At 45.2% G+C, this 22,661-nt stretch overlaps 1 protein-coding gene and 1 long non-coding RNA gene across 2 annotated transcripts; one reads left to right on the top strand and one right to left on the bottom strand.

Annotated features, from left to right (window-relative positions):
• Positions 1-1,282: 1,282 nt before the first annotated feature.
• NELFB (negative elongation factor complex member B) lies at positions 1,283-13,236 on the top strand. The gene is made up of 13 exons (XM_069771426.1): positions 1,283-1,453; positions 1,658-1,821; positions 2,006-2,105; positions 2,828-3,058; positions 5,172-5,357; positions 6,748-6,860; positions 7,526-7,628; positions 8,593-8,688; positions 9,291-9,433; positions 10,405-10,511; positions 11,471-11,612; positions 12,437-12,545; positions 12,803-13,236. The coding sequence occupies exons 1-13, from the start codon at positions 1,352-1,354 to the stop codon at positions 12,938-12,940; spliced, it is 1,734 nt and encodes a 577-aa protein (XP_069627527.1). The 5' UTR covers positions 1,283-1,351; the 3' UTR covers positions 12,941-13,236.
• Positions 13,237-18,582: 5,346 nt separating this feature from the next.
• On the bottom strand, positions 18,583-22,219 carry LOC138682081 (uncharacterized). Its single transcript, XR_011322301.1, has 3 exons — positions 22,104-22,219; positions 21,457-21,519; positions 18,583-18,689 (listed from the first exon to the last, which is right to left on the bottom strand). It is a non-coding gene; the product is annotated as an uncharacterized lncRNA (long non-coding RNA).
• Positions 22,220-22,661: the final 442 nt, after the last annotated feature.

Raw genomic sequence — 22,661 nt, forward strand, 5'->3', positions numbered from 1 at the left:
AAAGGTCCCTTCCAACCCAAACCATTCTGTGATTCTTTGGTTTGCTTACACTTGGGCTGACAATGCTCTAGTTTGCAACCAGGACACAGATTAAATTGCCAGAGTGCTGACAGCCCTCCTCCCCCTGCTCTCACGTCTGCCTGGGAGGACAGGCAGGCTTTCACACACTTCGCTGGTGAGGATTTGTACAGCAGTTCAGCTTGCTGCAGTGCTGCAAACAAAACGGGTGCCCCAGGCATCCTCCCGTCTCAAAGAAATGCTGCATGTGGGATGCATGGAGCGGCTGCTTGCACTGTGGTGGTTGGCTGATTGCTCATGCCCATGGGCTGGTCACAGTAGTTTATACCAATATCGCGATATATCATGAGCGCCTAAGGATATCTGGCAGCTACGGAGGAGCTGCCAGATCCTGCCGTGGTCAGGCCAGTCCTGCTTCGCTCCCGCAGAAACCACCCGCTGGCAGAGCAGCGTGCACCTCAAACCATGCAGGGGTTGCTCCTGCAGCTGGGACACGGAGAGGGGAAATGGGGAAATGCCGGACCTGAGGACATTGCAGCAGCTCAGGGCTGGGAATAGCGGAGCGCGTCTGTTCTGTCATCCGGACGTCGGGTTTCGTGGGGGTCTGTCGACAGACCCAAGCGGTTTGGGGGGCTCTAAATCACATAGGTTTTGCCTCAATAATTATACTAACAGGTGGGCAGATGCCAAAGGGGTTTCTGCGATGGGTTGGACCGATGCAGCTCGATACAGTCCTGGCGCCTGGCTGCAGACCTCATGAAGGACAAATCAGGATTGTTTTCCCCTGCTCTGTAGCAGCTATTTTGACGTACGGGCCTGCAAAGGTCAAACCGTGACGGGGAAAGGCCACTTCTCCTTTGTGAGGCTGTTTTTGGTTGCATTTCTCGTTTTCACCGCCGTCCGCCAGGCCTCAGCCGAGCAGCGGCGGCCGCCCCGCCGGGGGGGTCGCCTCACGCAGCCGCAGGCACCCCGCTACTTGCTGCCGTGCTCCCGTATCGGTGTCGACGGGAGCAGCGCGCCCTGGGGCCCGGCCGCCTCCCCCAGCGCTCAGCCGGCAGCCGCGGCGCGCTCCCCGGCACGGCGGGTGCTGCGGCCCCGGTGCCGGCGCCGGCGCCGGCGGGGGCGGTGCGCGAAGCCCGGGCGCCCCGCGGCAGTAGCGGCGGAACCTTTGTGCGGCGGAGCGGGTTCCGCGGGGCGGGGAAAGGCGCCGGACCGCGCTGGGCTGGGGGACCGGAGAGCGGGGCGGCCCGTGGAGCGCGGCGGGAGGGGGGGGGTGGGGCGGGGAGGGGAAGCTGTGGCGGGAGCGGGCCCGGCGGGGCCCGGCCAGGCCGCCATGTATGCGGGGCTGCAGGAGCTGGGGGTGGCCAACGGCGAGGACCTGAAGGAGACGCTGACCAACTGCACGGAGCCGCTGAAGGCCATCGAGCAGTTCCAGGTGAGGCGGGTCGCCACGGAGGGGCCGGGGCTGTGGCGTGGTGGGGAGCACGAGAAGGCCCGAAGCGGCGCCTGTGTTTTGTGGGGTTTTCCCCTCTTTTTATGCTTTGACCAGCATGGCTTTAGCGGTCCCTGCTGTCGTCTGCTGGCTAGCGGAGCCGGCTAACCTCCCGCCTCCGTCCCTGTCCGGTGTTTGTGTCGGCAGACAGAAAATGGAGTGCTCCTGCCCTCGCTGCAGTCGGCCCTGCCCTTCCTGGACCTGCACGGCACCCCCCGGCTGGAGTTCCACCAGTCGGTTTTCGACGAACTGAGGGAGAAGCTGCTGGAGAGGGTCTCTGCCATCGCTTTGGAAGGGAAAGTTGAGGAGAGGTTTGTGTGCAGTCTTGCTGGTTATTTGGAGTGAGCTGGGAATCTTGTGTGAAAACTAGAGTGGACGAGTGACTTCTGCAAAGGAGAGTTGGGTTGCTGGGGGATCAAGTCCCGGTGGCTTTGAGATGAGCCATTGTGGTCTTTTTCTGTAACACGGTGGTCTCTTGCTCTTACGTGTTTTCAGATACAAGAAGCTGGAAGATCTCCTAGAGAAGAGCTTTTCCCTGGTCAAGATGCCTTCCATACAGCCTGTGGTAATGTGTGTCATGAAGCACTTGCCCAAGGTAAAACCGCTTTGCCAGTTGGCCTGTTCCATTACCTCTCTGTTGTATAGCTTCTCTTAGCTGTGCTGTCGGCTGGGCTGCCTGCTCCATCTGCAGACTTTCTGCAAGTTTGTCGTTCAGTGACTGAAGATTTACTGCATTCCTGTATCTGGTAACAACTTAGTAGACTAAGTCAAAAAATGTTTTACGTTTTCATAATCAGATGAGACTATTTCCCTGTTTTATTCAATACATGCATCTTCCTGAAAAGTAGTCAAGTTGCTGATAGGTGGGTTTTTCCACAGCTGATTTAAAAATCTGTGACAAGTGGAAAATAAGATTTGAAGAATGCAACTAGAAGTAGAAAGGAGTGAGATTCAGTTCTGTGAAACAAAACCCTCTAGGAGTAGCCTTATTAAAAGCATCATATTGTATTTAAAGGTAATGGATTAAAAACTGCTACTAGAACTTTTATAAGTTACTGAGTTTTGAAGCATCACCCCAAATCTTGGCATTGTAGGTTTAAAGGAAGTCTTAAGTGTCTTAGGACTGGCTTACTGTTACAGGAGTAGGGAAGACAAAAGATGAGTCTGTGATACTGCCTGTTGTTTAATTGCTGTTGTGTAAATTACCAGACTGCCTGAGATTATGATTTAGACGTCTTCTGTAGTCAGTTACTTGTTACTTGGACAGTCAGCCAGGTAAGCTGCTTTGCACTTTGGTAACTGCTTTGTTGATCACAGGTCCCTGAAAAGAAGCTGAAGTTAGTAATGGCTGATAAGGATTTATATAAAGCATGTGCAGTGGAGGTGAAGCGCCAGATTTGGCAGGATAACCAGGCTCTGTTTGGTGATGAGGTATCTCCACTGCTGAAGCAATATATCCTGGAGAAAGAAAATACTCTCTTCAGCAATGATATTTCTGTCTTGCACAATTTCTTCAGTCCGTCTCCCAAAACAAGACGTCAAGGAGAGGTAAGGACAAGGAAACCTCTTACAACATGCTTGTGAATGGAATTCATCAGCTTTCAGTCAACCTCATCAAATAACAGAATGTCCATTTCACCCACCCAACTTCACTACTAAAGTTGTTTGGCTAGACAAGGTATTTGTGAGAACTACCAGGCTGTTTTCTCCTACATAGCTTGATGAAAGCAGCAGGAATTATTTTAATAGTTACTCAGTGCTGTGTAATAATTGATTAATGTTCTAAACTGTTTATGAGCTTTTAAAAAAAATAGCAAGGCCAAATTTTTCCTTTATTGCTCAGTCTGGCTTTAATACCCCTCATCTGTTCTGAAGGATGAGTGTCTATCAAATCAGTTTGAATATCTTAAATTTCTTTTCTTGGGACTTTTTTTTTTTAGCAGGACATAGTCTAAAAAAGCTTTGGTTTTTTTTTTGTTGTTGGGGTTTTTTTTTTTTTTTTTTGAACATGGAGAAGGACATTGAAAGTTGTACCTAAGCTGGCATTCAGAAAAGTTGCTCTTTGAATGGAATTACATGAAGTGGCTGAGCTGATCCAACACTCAGGCACAGGAAGGGCAGGTGCTGCTTCTCCCCTCCCTCCCTCCCTGTAGCTCTGGAGATTATCAGACCCTTCCATGAGCTGATTCAGCTCAGTAATTGCTACAGAAACTCTGGCAAATAAAACCAGTAAGTAGTTTTCCAAGACAGGGAGCTGGATCTGCTCAAAGAATAGATCAGCTGGCACCAAAGCCATTGCGAGGAGATGGGCTGGATCACACAGGCAGGCTTGATGTGGGAGGGAACAGTGGCATAGGCATTAGGAGGAGTGGGTCTCTCCTCTTCTTGGCAACAGCAAGCTGTTACAGTGGTTCAGCTATAATGTGTTGCTTTACCTCAGGGGGCATTTTCTCCAAAAGGGAAATATCAGAGTTCCTGTAAGGACCTTGCTATCAAGAATGCTAAGGAATTGCAGTGATAAGGCAGTATAAAGCTTTAATTTCAGGGAGGGTAGCACTTCTGCTACATGGGGGGTTTGGTTTGGGTCTGTTTTGCTTTCAAAAGCCCATTTAGTGTAAGTGCTGTGGTGCAACTTACCTCAAGTTTACACTGCAGACTTATGGTTTAACCCCGGCCGGCAAGTAGGCACCACACATCTGCTTGCTAACTTCCCCCTGGTGGGATGGGTGGGAGAATTGGAAGGGTAAAAGAAAGAAACTCATGGTTCGAGATAAAAACAGTTTAATAATTAAAAAGAAATGTAAAGAAAAAATCTGTAAGGAAAACAGCGACAAAGAGAGAGGAAAATAAAACCCAAGAAAAACAAGTGATGCAAATGAAACAATTGCTCACCACCAACCAACCGATGCCCAGCCAGTCCCCAAGTAGCGGGCTCCCCCACCAACCTCCATTTCCAGTTTTATTGCCGAGCACAACACCTTATGGTCTGGAATATACCTTTGGTCAGTTGGGGTCAGCTGTCCCGGCTGCGTCCCCTCGCCACTTCGTGTGCACCTCCAAACTACTTGCTGGCGGGGCAGTGTGAGGAGCCCTTCATACTATGTTAAGCACTGCTCAGCAGTAACTAAAACATCAGTGTATTATCAACACTGTTTTCAGCACAAGTCCAAAACAGCCCCATACAAACTGCTGTGAAGAAATTCAACTCTGTCCCAGCCAAAACCAGTACAAGACTTGACCTTCATTCTCATGCCTGTAGCCTGAAGGTAGATAGAAATACAGAAAGGCTTCCAGAGAAAAGTGAGTTTTGTTCATGTTGCAGTAATTGTAAATTATATTCATCAATAACAGGTGTACTGCTTCTTACTTGTTTTACATAGCTGAGCACCTGATTTTACAAATGCTTCAATTTCATTTTGCGAGAGAGCCTTTTCTGGACATTCTTTATTCTTTCTTTATGGCTATTAAAGATTTGGTAAACATCTGTTGAACAAATGCTCTTGGAAATCTTGGTATAAATAGTTCCTTTTCAGGAACTCACATCAATGTGGATGTTTCAATCTTGATAAATCATGTAAAAGAATTAATTTACGTTTTGTGTGTGTGTGAAATAACACTCTCTCTTGGTACTGAGTACACATTTTTTCCATTTTGAGTTTAGGTGGTTCAGAAGCTGACCCAGATGATTGGGAAGAATGTGAAGCTCTATGATATGGTGTTGCAGTTTCTGAGAACCTTGTTCCTTCGGACAAGGAATGTTCATTACTGCACGCTTCGGGCAGAGCTCCTGATGTCGCTGCATGACCTGGAAATCAGTGAAATCTGCACCGTTGACCCCTGTCATAAGGTATTAATCATGTGGGACAGATAGGACTATTACTGCAGAATTTTCTGTTTCGCCCGCTCCTGTGCATACCTGCTGCCCTGCAGGACTTCAGCCCAGAGAAGATGACTCCTCTCTGTGAAGAGAGTTCAGACCTTGAACCCAAAAGTCATCTTATATTCCTTGGAACCTCAGGTGAAAATTTCATCTTGGTTAACCAGCAGCTTGCTTTCATTTCATAACCCATAAATCATTCAAATTTATGGTACTTATGCAGTGTTAAAAATGTCTAATCTGACCTATGAGGATGCTGCAAAAAAATAATAAAAAACATTAGCTAGCCCCAGGTTCTTAATCAAATCTTGCTTCCCTCCCTGTTGCACCTGGTGTGATATTCTCCATCTGTCAGTAAACTGTGTGTGTAATATTAAATACTTTGGATCTTGAATTATAAGAAAACATTATTAAAATATTGGGGGGTGACAGATGTGTTGTTAAAGTCACACCAGGATCTTCTTACTGGTCCTTTGTGGTCAGCATCACTCTGATCTAGAACAAAGCTTTTTCCTTAATTAGTTTTTCTAAGTTTTATGTGTATTCAGCTTATAGAGAATATGTTCTAGAGTAATGATGTTACTGCATGTTTTTTAACGTCTTCTGATCAGGAGTCCCCAAATCAGTATACAGACAGTGACTGAATAAAAAAGGGCAATTCTTGTTCAAGTCACATATCATTTACAGCAACCTCATTTTGCCACTGCAAAGTGCAATGACTGCTGCAAGGAAAGGAAGCCACAATGAAAGCATTTCAGAAAATTCAGCAACTTGGTTTTTTTTGACAGCTGAAATACTGGGGGAAAATATATGAAAATATATGTTCTGAAAGAGGAAAAAAGCCCTTAATTTTAGGTCAGGTAAAACATTTACTTAACTGTCTCTTTCCATTTTGATAATACAACTCTAAAGCAGAAGCACCTCCACTGTTAATACCCCTTTCTTACAGGGTGGGAGTGGTATTGCAATGGCTAAAATATCCCATATTATTATTGCTAAGTGATGCTCCTCCTTTGTCAGCCTCCTACTTGTGTAAATCCACATTGATCACTTCTGCTGTGCAGCGGTATGTTTTATACATGCCTCTTCCTTAACTGCCAGGGAATGCCTTTCTTGGGAGGGGAGAAAGTGACACCAGGTTAGCTTGCATTGGTATCTCTGACTTCCTTTTGGAATGTTCATATTTCTGACCTCCTCTGTATTTGTGGCCAGCTTGCTACCATACCTAAGTATATTAATAAAATGTTATAATTCCAGATATTTGGAGGTTATTTGAGCCTGTTTTCTCTGACATTGTCTATTTTATTGCTGGTTTATGGAGTTGCTGTGGTTCATAAAGCTTTCTCCTTTTTTATAACAGTTCACCTGGTGCCTTGATGCTTGCATTCGGGAGAAGTTTGTGGACAACAAGAGAGCTCGGGAATTGCAAGGGTTTCTGGATGGAGTGAAGAAAGGACAAGAACAAGTGTTGGGGTAAGGCACTTGGGCTGTTTATTGAGAAACTGAAAATGGGTTCCTGGCAATCACAACATCTGGCAGATATTGTAGGTGTTAATTCTTCGCTAGAGCCAGCTAGGAGCCAGTAGCTCTTCTGTGTGGTCAAATCCAGTACATCCGTGAGCTTTAATGCACTAGGGCATAGCCAGACATGTTCTGATGATGTAGCTTGTACTGCTTAAATTACCACCCTTGCGTCTCCCTTGTGGCCTGGTAACTGACTATGGGACACCTGCTTGATTTCAGTGCAGAAGACCTTTAGTAATTGTTTCAGATAACAGGCTCTTTCAAGTCAAAGAAATAACAGTCACAGTGTTTTTACAAGGCAGGAGAAGGTTCATCAGGTGGACAAAAGACAGAAATTCAGACTTTACATTATCGTAGTAAGGGTATTGTTACAGTACTTGTCCTGCGTCTACCTCTCTTCTTAAAACATAGCAGTGTGTGTGTGCTTATAAAAATATAGTGTACATATGTACACACTACTTTGATGTTACATCTGATAGTTGACAGGGTTACAACAAAGAATATGCTCTAACATCTTACTCTAGTGAAACACGCTGGTGTCCTACAGCTAGATATGGAACTGTACAGTAGGGTTGTTTGTTACTTATGACACGTATTTGATTTTTATTTCTCAGGGACTTATCAATGATCTTGTGTGATCCCTTTGCCATTAACACCTTAGCCTTGAGTACCATAAGGCACCTGCAAGACCTGGTTGGGCAGGACACCTTACCCAGGGTGAGTGTCGCAGCTTGTGTACCTAATCTGAACTATAGTCTTAATTGAATAGCATTCATCAGCAAAGGGCTGGCACTGTAGAAGAAGCACAATTAAGTTCTCAAATGCATGTGTAAATTGAAATAAGTGAAACGTGATACTGCCTATCCATTTGTAGCACATATCTTAGAGCTCTGCAGGAGCAGTGTTTGGAGACGGGCATTTCGGAGCTCTCCGAATTGACAGTGAATTGTCTGCATGGCTCATTCTATCCTAAGAGCTATGCATATATAAAATCATATATAGAATATATGCCTCCCTGCTTTGTCCTTTCATCAGTTTGCCTAACAGCAGCAGCCTTTTTTCCCTGCCACGGTAAATGCGATGGATTTGTTTACATTTTTCTGGTCTGTTGGCTGCAATATAATAGTTCCTGCAAGCAGTGTCTGCAGGAGGTGCTTAAATGTTAAAGGAGGGTAGCCTTGCAGGTGTCTGAACAGTGTGAGGCATTTGCTGGTTTTAACCCTGAGTTGTTAAATTTTATTGTTGGATTGAGTTACTTCTTCATTACAGTTTCAGACTGAAAGTTATTTTGGTTTCAGGGCATAATATAAACAAAAAAACATTGTCATTCTTACACACGCTTTCTCTTTCTTACTTCTGCTGAGATGAATTGATTTGTCCTGTCACGCATTATATTTCAGTATACTAATTTGGCTGGACACATTTAAAAATGATGTCGTGATCAGATTGGCTGCATACTTCTTGGTGCATTATAAAACGTTACAAAAAACCGCAAACTCTCAGGTGTGTCTGTTACTTGATTCCCATTTGAGGAATCAGTTGTCAATTAAAGCGGAGAACTGAATGCCTCCAGCAGTCCAGGAGAGTTTTGAATGTAAACCACTACTTCCAAATAAGTATCTATATGTACAACTTGTGGAAGATCAAAATAGCTGTTTTTCTCCTCCCCTTAAAATTCGAGGAAAGCCCAGATCTGCTGCTGCTCCTTAGGATGCTGTCTTTGGGACAGGGGGCCTGGGACATGATCGACAGTCAAGTCTTCAAGGAACCAAAAATGGTGAGCCATTTTGATGTTTAGAATTTAACATATTTAATTAAACAAACTTAGACTTGTTTATTATTTTATTGCATCCCTGATTTAACCTTCACTCCGCATACCTCTCATCATAGCTTTCTTAGAAAAACATGTAAGTGGTCACAGAGCAGCAGCTCAAATGGACATGCTGTAAAGCTTCATACACCTGCTTTTTTATTTACATGAATGCCTGGCTCTTACTGTTTTAAAATCAGACTGTACCTCTATTAAATTCTGCACTGGTTGCTCATTGTTCCTGGGAACTTCTACACAGCTGGAATTGTGGAATTGGAAAAGGTCTCTCAGAAGAAATGCTACGAAGTTGTCCAAAGAAAGAATTTGAGCAGGAGTATTTCTGTAGATGAGGTGAAATACAGTTTTCTTAATTACCAGTGGAACATGGGGAAGTGACTTGTTCAAGAATTTTGACTGGAGCTAGATGTCTGAAAGCTTGTTTTCCTAAGCATAGGATGGGGCTCATAATACTGCCTCAGTATTTGTTACAGCACTCTGGGACCATTAGGTGGCATGAACTGATTGATGAAAGCATTGTTCTTTTTCCTCTGTTCTTCCATCGCTCTAAGGAAGCTGAGTTGATCACGAAGTTCTTACCTATGCTGATGTCTTTTGTGGTGGATGACCACACATACAATGTGGATCAGAAACTGCCCTCAGAGGAGAAGGGGCCAATTCCCTACCCCAGCACCATTCCTGAAGCTTTCACCAAGTACGTAATCTGCCTTACCACCTTTGAACCAGTCTTGTTACCAAAGTAAAACATCAAGGAGCCAGCCAACACTGACAGGAAAAAACACTGTATGTGGTAAAATGAAGACTTTCTTGGAGTAAGACAGTCCTGGTTAATCAAGCCAGAACTGTTCCTTTAGCAGAACAGGTTTCCACCATGATTCCTCAAATACAATTTATAGACAAAAAATAATATTTCTTTTAATGACCAGTCTTTTGGCAGATTGAATATGGAAGTATTTGGTATTACTGCTTTCAAATATGCTGCTTGTGTACCTTCCCAAGCAGTGAATGATGAGTGTTTGAGTGATACTCAGGTGCAGCTAGACGAGTGCCCATGCCTGGTTCTGAAGAGTGCTATTGTAAATCGTAAAGTTGGCATTTTTGTTACACAGATACTCATTCTCTGTTCATAACCTATCACTTCAGGGACGTCCAAAAGATAAATAAAACCACTATGTGCTATGTTGTGTTCAGATCTTGCACTAATTTCCAGCACAATTCTTGTCTGTATGCCAGAATCTGGAGTACCGTATCCTGGTAGTTGTACTCTCCTCTATGACAGTGTTGATATTTGACGTTTGGGAAACTAAACCAAAACAGTATTGGACTTTGTATCATTTTGAGTATTTGGCCTTCTAAAACCTGTTTTGAATGAGCACTTTTATCATTAATACTATTATAAATGTTCACAATCAAATCCAACTGTTTGATTGTGAGACAGCGCGATGTTTGCTGAATGGTAAATTTTTCTGGACAATGGTAATGAACATAGTGATGATCATCTACCAGTCACTGAGTAGCTGCTCTTCAGTGGGTTTGAGGTTAGCCTCTGCTGTAACTGCTTGATTGCTATCCAATGGTACTTTAAACCCTCTTTAAAAAAAAAAAAAAATAAAAAAAATCTGTTCTAGCTTTATCAATTAAGAAACTTTGCTTCTGCCATAACAGATTCTTGCAGGAGAACAGAATAGCTTGTGAGATTGGGCTGTATTACATCCTTCACATCACTAAACAGAGGAACAAGAATGCTTTCCTTAGGCTCCTGCCAGCACTAGGTAAGTGTTTGTCTTGTGTTCTATTCTACAGCTGTTTGCCTTGTACTGGACACCTAGGAGGCAAGTAAACCTGGAGTGAAAGTGATTTCAGAGTCAAAGATGTAATGTTCTGCCTTTGGCTGTTCTGGTGGCTTAGTTGTAAGGCCCTGCAGAAGTGTTTGTTTTTGTCTGCAATTAGGATACTTTTCTGCTGATCCAAGAATTTAGGGATAGTGGCTGAAGGTCAGTAGTTCCTTAGATTGAAGGCTGTATTAACAATGACATTAGCTGAGAACTGTTTGGAATGAATCTGAAAGATGAAAGAGCAGGTGGCTTAGTTCTGCTGCTGCTCATAGTAATTGCAGGTGGCCAGAAGTTCTTGCGACCTGGCTTTGTGTGGTAAAAATATCTGTAACAAAACAGGACCGAACACAGCCTTAAATTTTTTCCTGGGATTACCTTTCTCACTGACTTCTCTGGGGTAAGTTGCTTGAGAGCTCTGAAGCAATCTTAGGAATTGCAGCTCCCAGTAATTGTGGCAGGGGTTCATTTCCCACTCCCTCACCCCAGCTCTGGTGTTCTTTGAACCCTTTGCTGAACTGTCAGCTCATTTACATGGGTGAATTTTCCACTGGTCAGTGATTTGTATCTGCTCACTATGGGGTCTGAGGAGTACAAGGAGGTGGATGTGGCCATGAACAGAGGATGATGGAGGGAGAAGGATAGCAGGGGACTTTGTGATTTTGGCAGGAGCAAACTACTCTGTGACTTCAGCCATGGTGGACACATGGGCTTTCTACATATTCTTCTCACCCCTCTGCTCCTAATCTTTTATGTCTGAAAGATCAAAGCGACATGCCTGGGCTACCTGTTTTAAAAGGAAATTTTACTGCAAAGTTTTCAGCAGGAACATCTGCTGTGTAGTGAGGTTTTGGCACATCCTTGTCAGTCTCAGTCTATTTCCTTTTCATGTTGTATAGTTGAGACATTCAGTGACTTGGCCTTCAGTGATATTTTTCTGCATCTGCTTACTGGTAACCTCACACTGCTGGGTGATGAATTTGCACTCGAGGAGTTCTGCACCAGTCTCTTTGATGGCTTCTTTCTCACTGCCTGCTCAAGGTAAATGTGATTTTCCTTAGGGGAAAGTGAGGAAAGTGAGTGTACAGGATACCTGAGAGAGGTTATACTGCTTTGAATTGTAGTTTAATAGTACAGCAAACTTTTCACATATAGTGGAAATATTAGCCTGATGCTGTTTTTCTTTAAGGCTTATATTTTGTAATCAAGTTTTTATCAGCAAAATTGTTGATTATGAACTATTACCTAAACTGTAATTCATTATTCATAAGTTGGAGTTGCAAAAGACAATATCCTTCATGCTTTGCAGTAGCTCTGAACATGAAGAGCTAAGATACAGCTCTTTGCAGTATCAGCTGCATGCAGAAAATCTGTTTGTATCTGTTAATTCTGTTAAGTCAGTGTGGTTCAACTGGTGGCCTGGAGACCAGATCTAACCTCCAGGAGGCTTCCCCAAAAGTGACTAGAACTGCTGTTCAGGCATAGCAGCAGGTGCCGCTGCTGTTACCACTTCCTCCACACATACAGAGGGACAAACATCCTCTTGCATGTGCATATGGCCTGTCCAACAGAGACCAGCTGCTGCCATGTGCTACAGTCTGTGCTTAAAATCTCCCCTCCTTCCTCATGGTTGCTACAGTTAGTCTGTTCCTGTTGAATAATTACACGAATTGCTTGAAAGTCTTAAGGCAGGGTTAGCACTTTGCAGTACACAGGCTATAGTTGTCAGGTGTTTTGGAAAATTACAACAAAGCTGCCAGTCTGTGGGTGTGTGAATTATTCTGGTACTGTTGCTGTAGCTTTCTTGTTCTCAAGATGGTGTTTGTTTATATCAGTTACTCTGCTTCAAAAATTGCTTTTTGCAGAAAGGAGAACGTACACAGACATGTGCTAAGACTGTTGCTTCATCTGCATCACAAAGTGGCGCCTGCCAAATTAGAGTCTCTCCAGAAGGCTTTGGAACCCACCAAGCAGGTAAGAAGGGAGGCATGAGAAAGGGAAAATCAATTGCAAATGAAAGCATCTGCCTCTCCAGATGTTGCTTAATGGAACATGAGCTCTACTTTCCAAATGTACCAAGTTGTGTCTGAAGTTAACCTTGTAACTTCCTCTTTCTGTGTTGGTTTGTATTAAAACACACAGGGTAATTGCATACTTAGCGTTCTAGCTAGTAGCAGCTAGAATGAAGTATGACACTTCTGTTTTTCCCCTCCCTAATTCTCATTCTGCAGAGTGGGGAAGCTGTGAAGGAGCTTTATAACCAACTCACTGAGAAACTGGAGCTTCGCAAGCCAAGTCCAGCTGAAGTGACTGAGACTCCCTCCATGGAACTGCCCTTGCCTACTGTGCCCACACCAGCCTCGCGCTGAGCTATGTCTGTAGTGCAAGAGTCAGACAGGAGAAGAACTAACCTAGTGCTCTGCAGCGTGAAGGCACTGTACTGCCTTTCAAGTGTCTCTGCCTACAGGGTGGAAACAAAAAAAAAAAGCCACTGAAGCTCTTTCAGGAAACACTGCAGTTTACCCAACTCACTGGCTCTTGCTGGTTAGAAAACTCTGCAGTGCATTGCAAAGGTTTACTTTTCTTAAAGATAGCTGAGTGTCTTGTAGATCCACTTAAAATTTGACTGTACATTTTTTTTCAAAAAGAAAATGCATATTTTTAAGCTTGGCATCTTGTATTTTTAAACTCTACCTTAAGAACTGATCAATGAGTGTGTAACTCCGTTGTGGTTGAGCAGATAGCGTGAACTCCTGAAGGCTAACCATTGCTTTCTTTGGCTGCTAGTTTGGGTCTTTGGAGATGATGCTAAAGAGAAGGAAGTGTCAGAGGAGATAAGCTCCACTGATACAATTTCCCATTTGAGGTTCTTGCTCTTTTGGTATGTGGTAAGACGTGCTGCATTAGTCAGAGATGTCCACCACTGTCACTAGACCAAGAAGCAGTTAACAGCCATCTTCTCAGCTAAGCTCATACAAAGAAGGCCAGAAATTGAATCATTCTCTCCCCTTTTCTCTGCACTTTTCTCCAAAGGAGTAGCTTGAAATGAGTCCTGGAGCCAGTGCAAAAAACCAAGACTAGCGTATTCCCCAATGACAATAGGGTTTGAGTGTAGGTGGAGTGAAATTCTGTCTTTGAAAAAATAGCCTGTTCTTCATGGCTTATTTGTGTCACTGTCTGTACTATTACAGTTAATTCCTGTTCTGCTTTTATTGCCGCCTCAGTGTAAGCCTCAGGTAGAGTGTGCAGGAAGATGGGCATGGGAGAAGAATGAGTTGTGTGAGTTTACAACGGACTACACTGATTTCAGCAGGTACAATATGCCTGAAAACAATCTTGCCGGTCCCCTGTAAGCAGAGAGCTGCCTACATGAATTAGTCCAAATCTCAGAGTAATTTGGGTAGGAAGGCACCTCTGAGGGTCTGTGGTCCACCCCCTGGCTCAGAGCAGGACCAGCCTAGGTGAGGTTGCTCAAGAGCAGGACTTTGTATCTACCGTTGTTGAGTTTCATGAGGTTTCTGTCAGGCCATTTCTCCAGCCTGTTGAGGGGGGCCCTCTGAACAGCAGCCTTGCCCAGTGTGGCAGCCATGCCTACAACTTGGTACCATTTGCAAACTTGCTGAGGGTGTGTTCTGTCTTCAGGTTGTAAATAGAGGTATTAAACAGTACTAGCCCCATTAATGACCCCTGAGGAATGCCATGAGTAACGGGCTGCCAGTTGGACTTTGTGCTGTTGATCACAACCCTCTGAGCCTGGTGTCCCGCCAGTTTTCCATGCAGCTATCTGAACTGTATCAAAATGATTTGGCTATATGGATTCTTCAGACAGTTGTGCCAAAAGCTGTTTAAAATCAAGGTAAGCTACCCACTGCACTCCCCGCATCCACCAAGCCGGGCATCTCTTCGTAGAAGGTTATTAGGTTTGTCAGGTGCAATTAACCCTTGGAATTTACCCATCCATGCTGGCCATGCCCTGTCACTTTCTTGTCTGTCATGTTTCTGGATATGATGGTTTGGGGTTTTTTTCCCCATCAAGCCTTGTCTCCTGGGACTTGAGCACTCCCAGCACCAAGTCATACTGATGAGACTTTATTGTTTCCTAAAGTTGTGTCCAAAACAAAAAAAAGAAACAAGCACTAGTTAGGTAGAGGTAGAAATCCCTCCCCAAACTGCTGACCCCCTCTTTGTGTGGTTTTCTTCCTCCTGAGTTCTCAAGTGCTGCATGAGGAAAGTGAGTGTCAGCTCTCTTCATCACCTTGGTGCTTTATTTCTCCTTTTATGCAGGGACTTGTCATATCTTGTAGGAGACCTGGGAAGGTGGGTTAGGTTTGTGTATGAGACAAGGGCACTGTCCTCTAGTCCACAGTACCTTTGTGCACCTCATCTCCACTCCAGCTCCTGGGATCAGTATTGCCTTTGGCAGGCTCTCGGCACTTCTGGCATCGGACTCGTTGGAAACAGGAAGCTGGTATAACAATCAGGTCTTTCTTGCAAAGTTTTGTTTTTAAACCGTTTAAACTGTCATGGTAACTTCCACAAAATAACAACCCACGCTTCTGGTGAACCTTTCACAATGAACCTACTCAGGGCCATGCCCTTCTCAGACTCAAAGGTTATTTTAGGTTTGTGTTGGGGATTCTCTGTCGCTAAAGGTTTCCCTTATACTGCATGCTGACTTGGTACTCTCCTGCAGCACAAGCTTCTTTTAATCCAGGTTGACTGTGTGATTTACTACTTGGTAGAAAAACCTTGTGTGTTTCAGCCTGTACCCACAGAACTGAGATATGTGCTGGTGATTTTTTTCCAGGTTTTTAGATCCACAAAGAAATTGAATCCTAGAGCACAAACTGGCCATTACCTGTGCTGGTGGCTGCTTCAGCTGAGGAGGGGAAATTGGTGGGTAGCAGAGAGTGGAAGTAGCTGCCAGTCCGTGCTCTCCTGGCCTGCCTTCTGCACAAAGATGTGATAAGAGGAGAGACTTCAGAAAACAGCACTTTAGTAGTGAACATCTTGGTCTGTTTCCACTCTTGGAGATGAGAATGGTTTCACTCCAGTGCCAGAAATTACACAGATTCCTGTTTGTGTAAAATTCTGCAGAACCTGAAGCAGGAGCTGGCTGCAGCTGCCTGCAGGATGCTCTCTTTCCGCCTGGTCCAGGGCCAGAACATGTCTGGGTTCTCCTCTGGGGTTCCTGCTCGGAGGAGCTCACTCTTTTCTACTCCTCCAGATGCTGTTGTATCGGATGGTACTACCCCGCGGCACAACTACAAAGTACAGCTGGACTGTGTAAGAGAATTGGGTTTTTTAATTATTTTTTTTATGGTGCCTCTGTGCGTAGCCCTGTGTAAGTGATGCCAGCCGAGATGCTGTGCAGCGTGCGCTGCTGTGGGTGCACACTAGAGGGTAGTGCACCCCGGCTCCCCGCCTCCTGCCCCTAACAGGCTGCTGCTTGAAATCCCTTCCCTTTCGGCACGGCACAGAGCGCTAGAATCGCTCCCTATTTACACTTGCGTCACAGTTTGTCTTTACAACAGGGGTGCGATACCTGTGATATGAAAAAATGGGTATTCTCTCCAAACCTGCCGTGCCTGACTGGGGAGTGAATTTTTACAATTAATTCTAATTAGCTTGAGCAATCTGATCCTCTCTGTGGTTTTCCTGAGAGATCAGAGTAACTAATAGCCCAGAGAGGTTCTTCAGGCTTTTTGGATGGTTACATTTAACTGAAATTTTATGTTGAGCTTTGAAACAAATCATTTGGATTGAGCTATGTCAGAAGATTGATAGAGCACTGTAACTGCAATAGTTGATGGAAACAGCCAGTTACTGAGGCCTGTGCTAGCAGAGGAACGAGGTCTTATATAAAATTTGTGGAAAAGACGATTACTGTAGTGAAATATTTACTGCCAAACTACCTGACACCCAAAGCATGCCTAGCATCATTTCAAAACACAGCCAGATTCCACTTGATATATTGATTTGATGTAGGATAGCTCTTTGTGGACCAAGATAAAAGGAGACCAAACAAATCGCCTTGGCCAGAAAGAATATGAAGACCCCCTGGATACCCCTCAGCAAATGTGAGTCCTCTCTATTTTGCTGGGAACTATTTGGGTTTTAGGTGATTCTTGGTCTTCTCTCTATGCAACAGTGTAAAGGAAACCTGCCATAGGTTTAACTTCAAAGATAAATGAATTAGTTAATGTGCATGTGCAGTGCTGATTAGAATGCTTCCTGCTGAAAGCAGGGGCATGTTTGGTTCAGGAGCCTGGTTTCAGTTCACCCTGCTGGTCTGGGTATCTGCTCTGTTGGGAGTGTGATGCTGGAGACTTTCTTGGTGTATGAGAATATCAGTTCCCAAAGGAAGGTGATGGGTTGGGCTGAAATTCCAGCTCCGGGATATTGGGGATTTATTATCTTGACTCTCTTGCAAGCACTTTAAGAAAGGAAATGGCTGAAATCCAGAGGAAATAATTTTTTTCCCAGCTTCTGTGCATTTAACTGCAATCCAAAGCAGTGGAATTTCTTAACCAACACGGCAAAGAAAGGTGTTAGTCCAACCTCAGAAGTGGCTATGGCTTAGGCATTGAATGAAAAGAGAGACCAGGTATGAGGGATAGCTTAGAGGTTTCTCCTCCAAACCAAAAGAGGATTCCAGCAGTGAGTTCCACGTGGGGGGGAAGGGTGCAGGATGTATTCTGCCAAGACCTGTGCTGAACTGAAGTTGCTGGGTTTGGGAAGACGCATTGCCTTCACATCTACCTTGTCTTCTTGCAGAGGTGCATGCAAAAGTTGGGTTGTCCTGAACTTCACCCTGTGGTCCCTGTGTGTCTGGCTCTGGAGCACAGGTCCCAGCAGACCAGCTCTGCCTGCTGGAGTCTTCTCTGCTGGGAGGGGTGAACTGGTCATGGTTGCCAGCTCTCTCACTGCTTCTTAGGCGATGCGGCTCTGCCTTGCTGGTGGACTTGCCAGTTCATTGCAGATGGAGAGCTGTCAGCAGTTGCCAGGGACCAGCTTTCACCTTTCAATGCTGGGCAGGCCTTGGTATAGCCTTGCACAGAGGAAATGATGCTTTACAGTCATCTCCCATGCCTTAAACTCGGCTAGAATGCTTGGGCCCTTCGTGTTTTTAACCTGAAATGCTAGAAGCAGATATCAATCCCCTTTTGTTCTTCTACTTTCATGTCTCAGGCTGCTGTGCTGCCTCAAGTAAAGCTTGATTTTTGGCCAAAGCAAGGAGCAGGGCATCAGGCTTACAAGTGACCGTCTGTCCTGCCCTTCCTTCCTTCATGGACCTTAATAATTTCAGCAGGCACAGGACTGCAGAGAAGCATCCATGGTGTTTTCATATGATGTGTCCTTTGCTGTCTCCTCTGCTGTACCTGTTCATCACCAGACGATGGAAGAAGGACTGCTGGGGCAGCTTCCCTGGGAAGGGACAGAGGCAGTCAGTCCTAGAGAAAACAGCCTTCCTCATCTTTCTCCTTACTACCGGAATGCCTGGAGACCCACCAAATTGTTCTTGCTATGATTTCAAAGGTTGGCTACTGGGGCAATGTGCGGTGGAAGCAGGTAAATGTATCTGATGAGACTTCTGCTGTGGAGAAGTGCAAAACTGTATGGTAGGTATTAGTTCCCAATGTGCACCTTCATCTGGTGTGAGTGGGAGGTCAAACCAGGGTATGATGTGACCATCACCCTGGTTGTCCTGTTGGGAGTCCTGACCATCCTGGCTTTGTCTGTGGTTCAGCAAGTCTGTTCCTGCTTCCCTGGAGGTCCCTGAGGCTGCGATGACACCTCTGTTTGGTTTACTGCTCTTTTTGGGGGAAGGGCACAGCCTATCGCTGACTAGCACTAGTTTGCTGACCTGGTGCATCAGTTCAGATGCGTTGTGAGATGTGCCTGACCTTGAAAAATCTCCTGCAGCTCACCAGGGGTGTTGCTCAGTGGATTTCTCCAGGAGGAAAGAAAAGAGGAGCGGTAGGACAGCAGCACACTCCTTGCCTGCAGTGCCACACCACAACCTAGCACTTGGAAAGAAGACGCTGGCATGGTTCTTGCTAATGCTGTTTCAGTGCCTTGGTGACATCTACCCAGGTCCCGCTTGGCTGGAACATGCTGAAAAACAACATGAGCGTTTTTACCTTACAAAATAAAAAGGTATTTTCATACTTACCTACTACTTAGGTGCCTGATTTCCCACTGACATCCATCCAATTTAAACATTTAAACCTTGGCCTTTTGACATGGGGCCATGTGTATCCACCCAGTGCCCTTAGGAGAAGCCTCAAAGATTCAGACATTTTATCTCTCATGCCTCCTTTGCTCTGAAGCAGTGGGAGGACAACAAGGAAACTGGGGAGCTTGGCGGGTAGGGTATAGCTGCTCTTACGACAGTATTCAGAAGTCTGTCTTGTGAAGATCCCTTTGGTTGTGCTGTGGCCCCAGTAGGATCATTAGGGGTGCAGTGAGAAACTTTATTGCACCAATTTCCACCCATAAGAGGAAGCCTGTTGTTCAAAAAATGGGCTGGATTCTGACAGCCTGCAACTCCTGCACTTCTCTGGATGAAACCTAAAGTGGTGGGAAAAAATAGCCACGAAATCATCCTCCTGGAGAGCACAGGTTGCCAACTTCTGGTTTCCAACCCATTGACACTACTTCCCAAATAGTCCCACAAAAGCCACAGCTGGGGCTCTGTTAGGCTGTGACTTAAAGCATAATAAGAGGTGGGGACCCAGCAACTGGAAGGCATTGTCATGCATCTTCACAAGTCTGAATGCTCAAAAGCATCTGCTTGTTGGCAGAGCACCCTGTTCTCCTTAGTGCTGTGGGCAGTGGATCCATTGGAAAAGTGGTTGGGAACAATGGGTTGTGATGCAGATGGCTGGAGGGAAGATGGACATTTAAAAGGAGTATCTAACAAAGTCTGGAGCAGATGCTGCACAGCATAAAACTGAATTATCACTCTCCAAGATATTTTTCTGGTGGCGTTGCTATATGGTTCAGGCTTTACAGTCGCCTTTAGGTTAATTCTGATGAGTTGTGGGTGGTGGGAGTCTTGGTATGTGACTTTCCTTGTAAGCGAGGATCCCCTTATCCAGCTTCCCTCAAGATGAATGTCTTGCTTTGACTTTGGAAGATTGTATCTAGCCCAGAAAATGGAAGTGACATGAAAAATCTTGTTTATTCCTTTTTCAGAATAGTTCAGCCATTTGATGATGGAGATCAACAGATTTTGCCTGTAGGTATATATAAAGGTATTTCTAGCTGCTCTAAATTCTATTTTAGACCTTCGTAGACTGGGGTTGTGTCTCAGTCAAAGGGAGGTGGTGTTTGGAGGTGACCAGAAGCAGGGCTGTGTGGGGCAGGAGCTGTGCCACAGCCTGTACCCAAGTGCTTGGAGTCTCTCCCAGAACCAGAGAGGAGACTGAACAACACAGGGTGATTTAGAGAGTTTCTGGCCTTTATTGCCATTTTGATGGATGACACACAGATGCTTCTTTATGTTTGCTTTTGTACAGCAGTAACAAGTCTGTCCTGGCATACAAATGGCATTATTAGTCCAGCTGTCTTTCTGGAGAGATGTCTTGATGGAGCAGCTTTTCAGGAGGAGTAAGTATTTCTGCAATTGTCTTTGCAGCTCTGATAGATTCCGCTGTGGCCATAGAGCTCTCTGCATTCTCCAGCTTGCTTTCTCACCTTTATTTCCCTTTCAGGCTGTTATGTTAATAAGGGCTAAGCCCAGCAGGGCCCAGTGGACCCATCCAAGCTCCATCCCCATGGCTCTGAACCCAAAGACATGCTGTGGGTATCCTTGCCAGCACTCTCCCTCCACCAAAGCCAGGCTCAGCATCAAAACCAGAGGCAAGTCAGTTTCTCTGAGCCTCAGGTGGGTGTAAAACACGGATTAAGGGCAACTCTACCCAAGTTCAGGCCACTCTTGTTGTTGAGGACACATCAGATAGGGTTTCAGCTCTATGGTTGCTCCAGACTTTGCCATTCATGGATATCCTCTGCATTCACTGCTCTTTCCCAGGTGCTTTTTTCTCTGCTTCTTGCCCTGGGGCACCTGGCACTTCTGCCATCATCTTCAGCTCTGTTGTCTTCTCTGCTGCTGTCTCTTCTCCCTTATCTGATCCCAGCAGACCAGGCAGTGTGGATGGCAGAGATCTCTCCCATCTAGGTGAGGGCAGGTGCCTTAACCCTTTCCTCCAGCCGGGTTCCTGAGGGAGGCTGACACACAGTGCTTTTATGGCCAGGGTAAGCAGGACTTTCAGCCTGGCCAGCATTGGCGGCTTGGCTGGGCAGAGAGAGGGGTGTTGGGTGGCTGTGTGTGCTCAAGCCCAAGCTCCCTCTGCATTTACAGCTTGGTGGCCTCTGCCTGGGGGCAAAGCAGGGCTCAGCTTGGTGTGTTTAGGGACCTGGGGCTCACGAGGGTGGTGAGCAGCTTGTACTTGCCTATTGTCAATCTTCTGTGCTGGGAATTCACTTACAGACTGCCTCCAGTTTTGTGCTGGGTTTATATGTCAGCCCCTAATAATAAGATTTTTCTGGCAGGAGACACTGATGTTGGAAAGGTTCTTACTTTCTAGGGGAACCAGATTTTAAACCTGGCTAATACCAGCCTCTGTAGCGCAAGAATGACCATCAGCAAATAGAGGAGTATACATTAGCATGTAGAGACCATGCTAAAGATAACGAGGTCAGTCCAGCTTGAAGGATAACTTCACAGAAAGCAGCTAAACCATATGTGTGGGTGGATTTTGGCCTGCTGGACCTGCAAGGGGAGTTTGATGAGAACAGCAAAGCTGAACAACTGGATGCAGTGAAACCAGCTTCCTTTTCTTGCAAAACAACTGCACAAGGGGCAAAGGTATCTCACCTGGGTTTATAGACTGCTATGCTGAGATGAGTCCGTGTCGCTGCTGCTCCTGATCAGCAGGGTCTGTGCTCAGGAAACAGGAAAAGCATCAGTATTAGACCACAGCTTCTGCATCTGCCTGCATTAAAGGCAGCAGCCCAGATGTGAGTGTCGGTGTCCTTCTCTCCTTCTTCTCCAGGTTCTGCGAATGTCAGTTCTATGGCAAGGAAGTAAGAAAGGTAATTCCTGTAACCAGACATCCAGCTTGGGCCAGGCTAAACCCTTGCTGGTTCTTGTGCCATTGTCATAGAAAAAAAAGTACAGAACTCAGGAGACAATTATTATTACTTGTAGTTTTAATATTATTTTTTTCCCTCAGAATAGCATCAGTTTGCTGTGCCTCAGCTGTGTTGTCTGATCAGGGTTAACAGAATTAAAAAGTGGTGAATTGTTTATAAAATCCTAGTGATGATTCATTGGCAATCTGATACAAAGCAATCTGATGATTAAGAATGCAAGTTTCATATTACCACTTTTCCAACCACATTTGTAGGTAGAAGCAATTAAAAATCCTCAGAAGAAATATGTCTCAGAGCGTCTGTTCTTTGTCTTTTATTGATTGTTGACTCATATGAGGCTATGGAAGGTGCTGACAGATTCTACAGTACCTCTTTTTAACTCTGAAAATCCATTTTCCAGTCCTCTGTGAAGGCTGAGATCTGCTCTCTTCTGGCTCTGTTGGCAGTTCTATTTCGATTTTCCTCTCTGGTTCCAGATCTGTTTGACTTCTTCTGAGCTTAGGAAGGAAGCACTGATGTGAATGAGAGAGGAGAGAGAGACATGTGTCTGCGGGTGATGTTTATTCCCCTGAACTGCACATGAAGCCTCATTCGAGATGTCAGAGTCACTGGGCCAGAGTCATTACTGACTTGTGAAACAAAGCCTGGGTAGCAACAACAAACATCTGGTCCAGTAGGTCATAGCCAGATTTGTTACCAGCCCATGGCATACTCCAAAGGAGCACTGTGGGCTCTGTTTAATCTCTAATGAATAATCATATAATTACAGAGGGCTTTTTACAAGCAGGTTCCTTGAAGAGCGGCCAAAAGGCAGAGAAGGGAATCTGTTTTTCATCTTGTCTTTTGCAGCAGGACGGCATTTATGGGCTTTGGCTGGGGACAAGTGTGTATGGAGATGTGGGAAGCACCCCTGCAACTACTAGGGTC

This window comes from Haliaeetus albicilla, chromosome 26, assembly GCF_947461875.1.
Source record: "Haliaeetus albicilla chromosome 26, bHalAlb1.1, whole genome shotgun sequence".
Classification (NCBI taxonomy): domain Eukaryota; kingdom Metazoa; phylum Chordata; class Aves; order Accipitriformes; family Accipitridae; genus Haliaeetus; species Haliaeetus albicilla.

What these genes read in the sequence shown, in the direction of transcription:
- NELFB (XM_069771426.1), top strand. Translation starts at nt 1,352, where the DNA reads ATGTATGCGGGGCTGCAGGAGCTGGGGGTGGCCAACGGCGAGGACCTG. An exon ending in AAACAAGACGTCAAGGAGAG is followed by an intron (nt 3,059 to 5,171) that starts GTAAGGACAAGG and finishes TTTTGAGTTTAG; the next exon opens with GTGGTTCAGAAGCTGACCCA. An exon ending in CCGTTGACCCCTGTCATAAG is followed by an intron (nt 5,358 to 6,747) that starts GTATTAATCATG and finishes TTTTTATAACAG; the next exon opens with TTCACCTGGTGCCTTGATGC.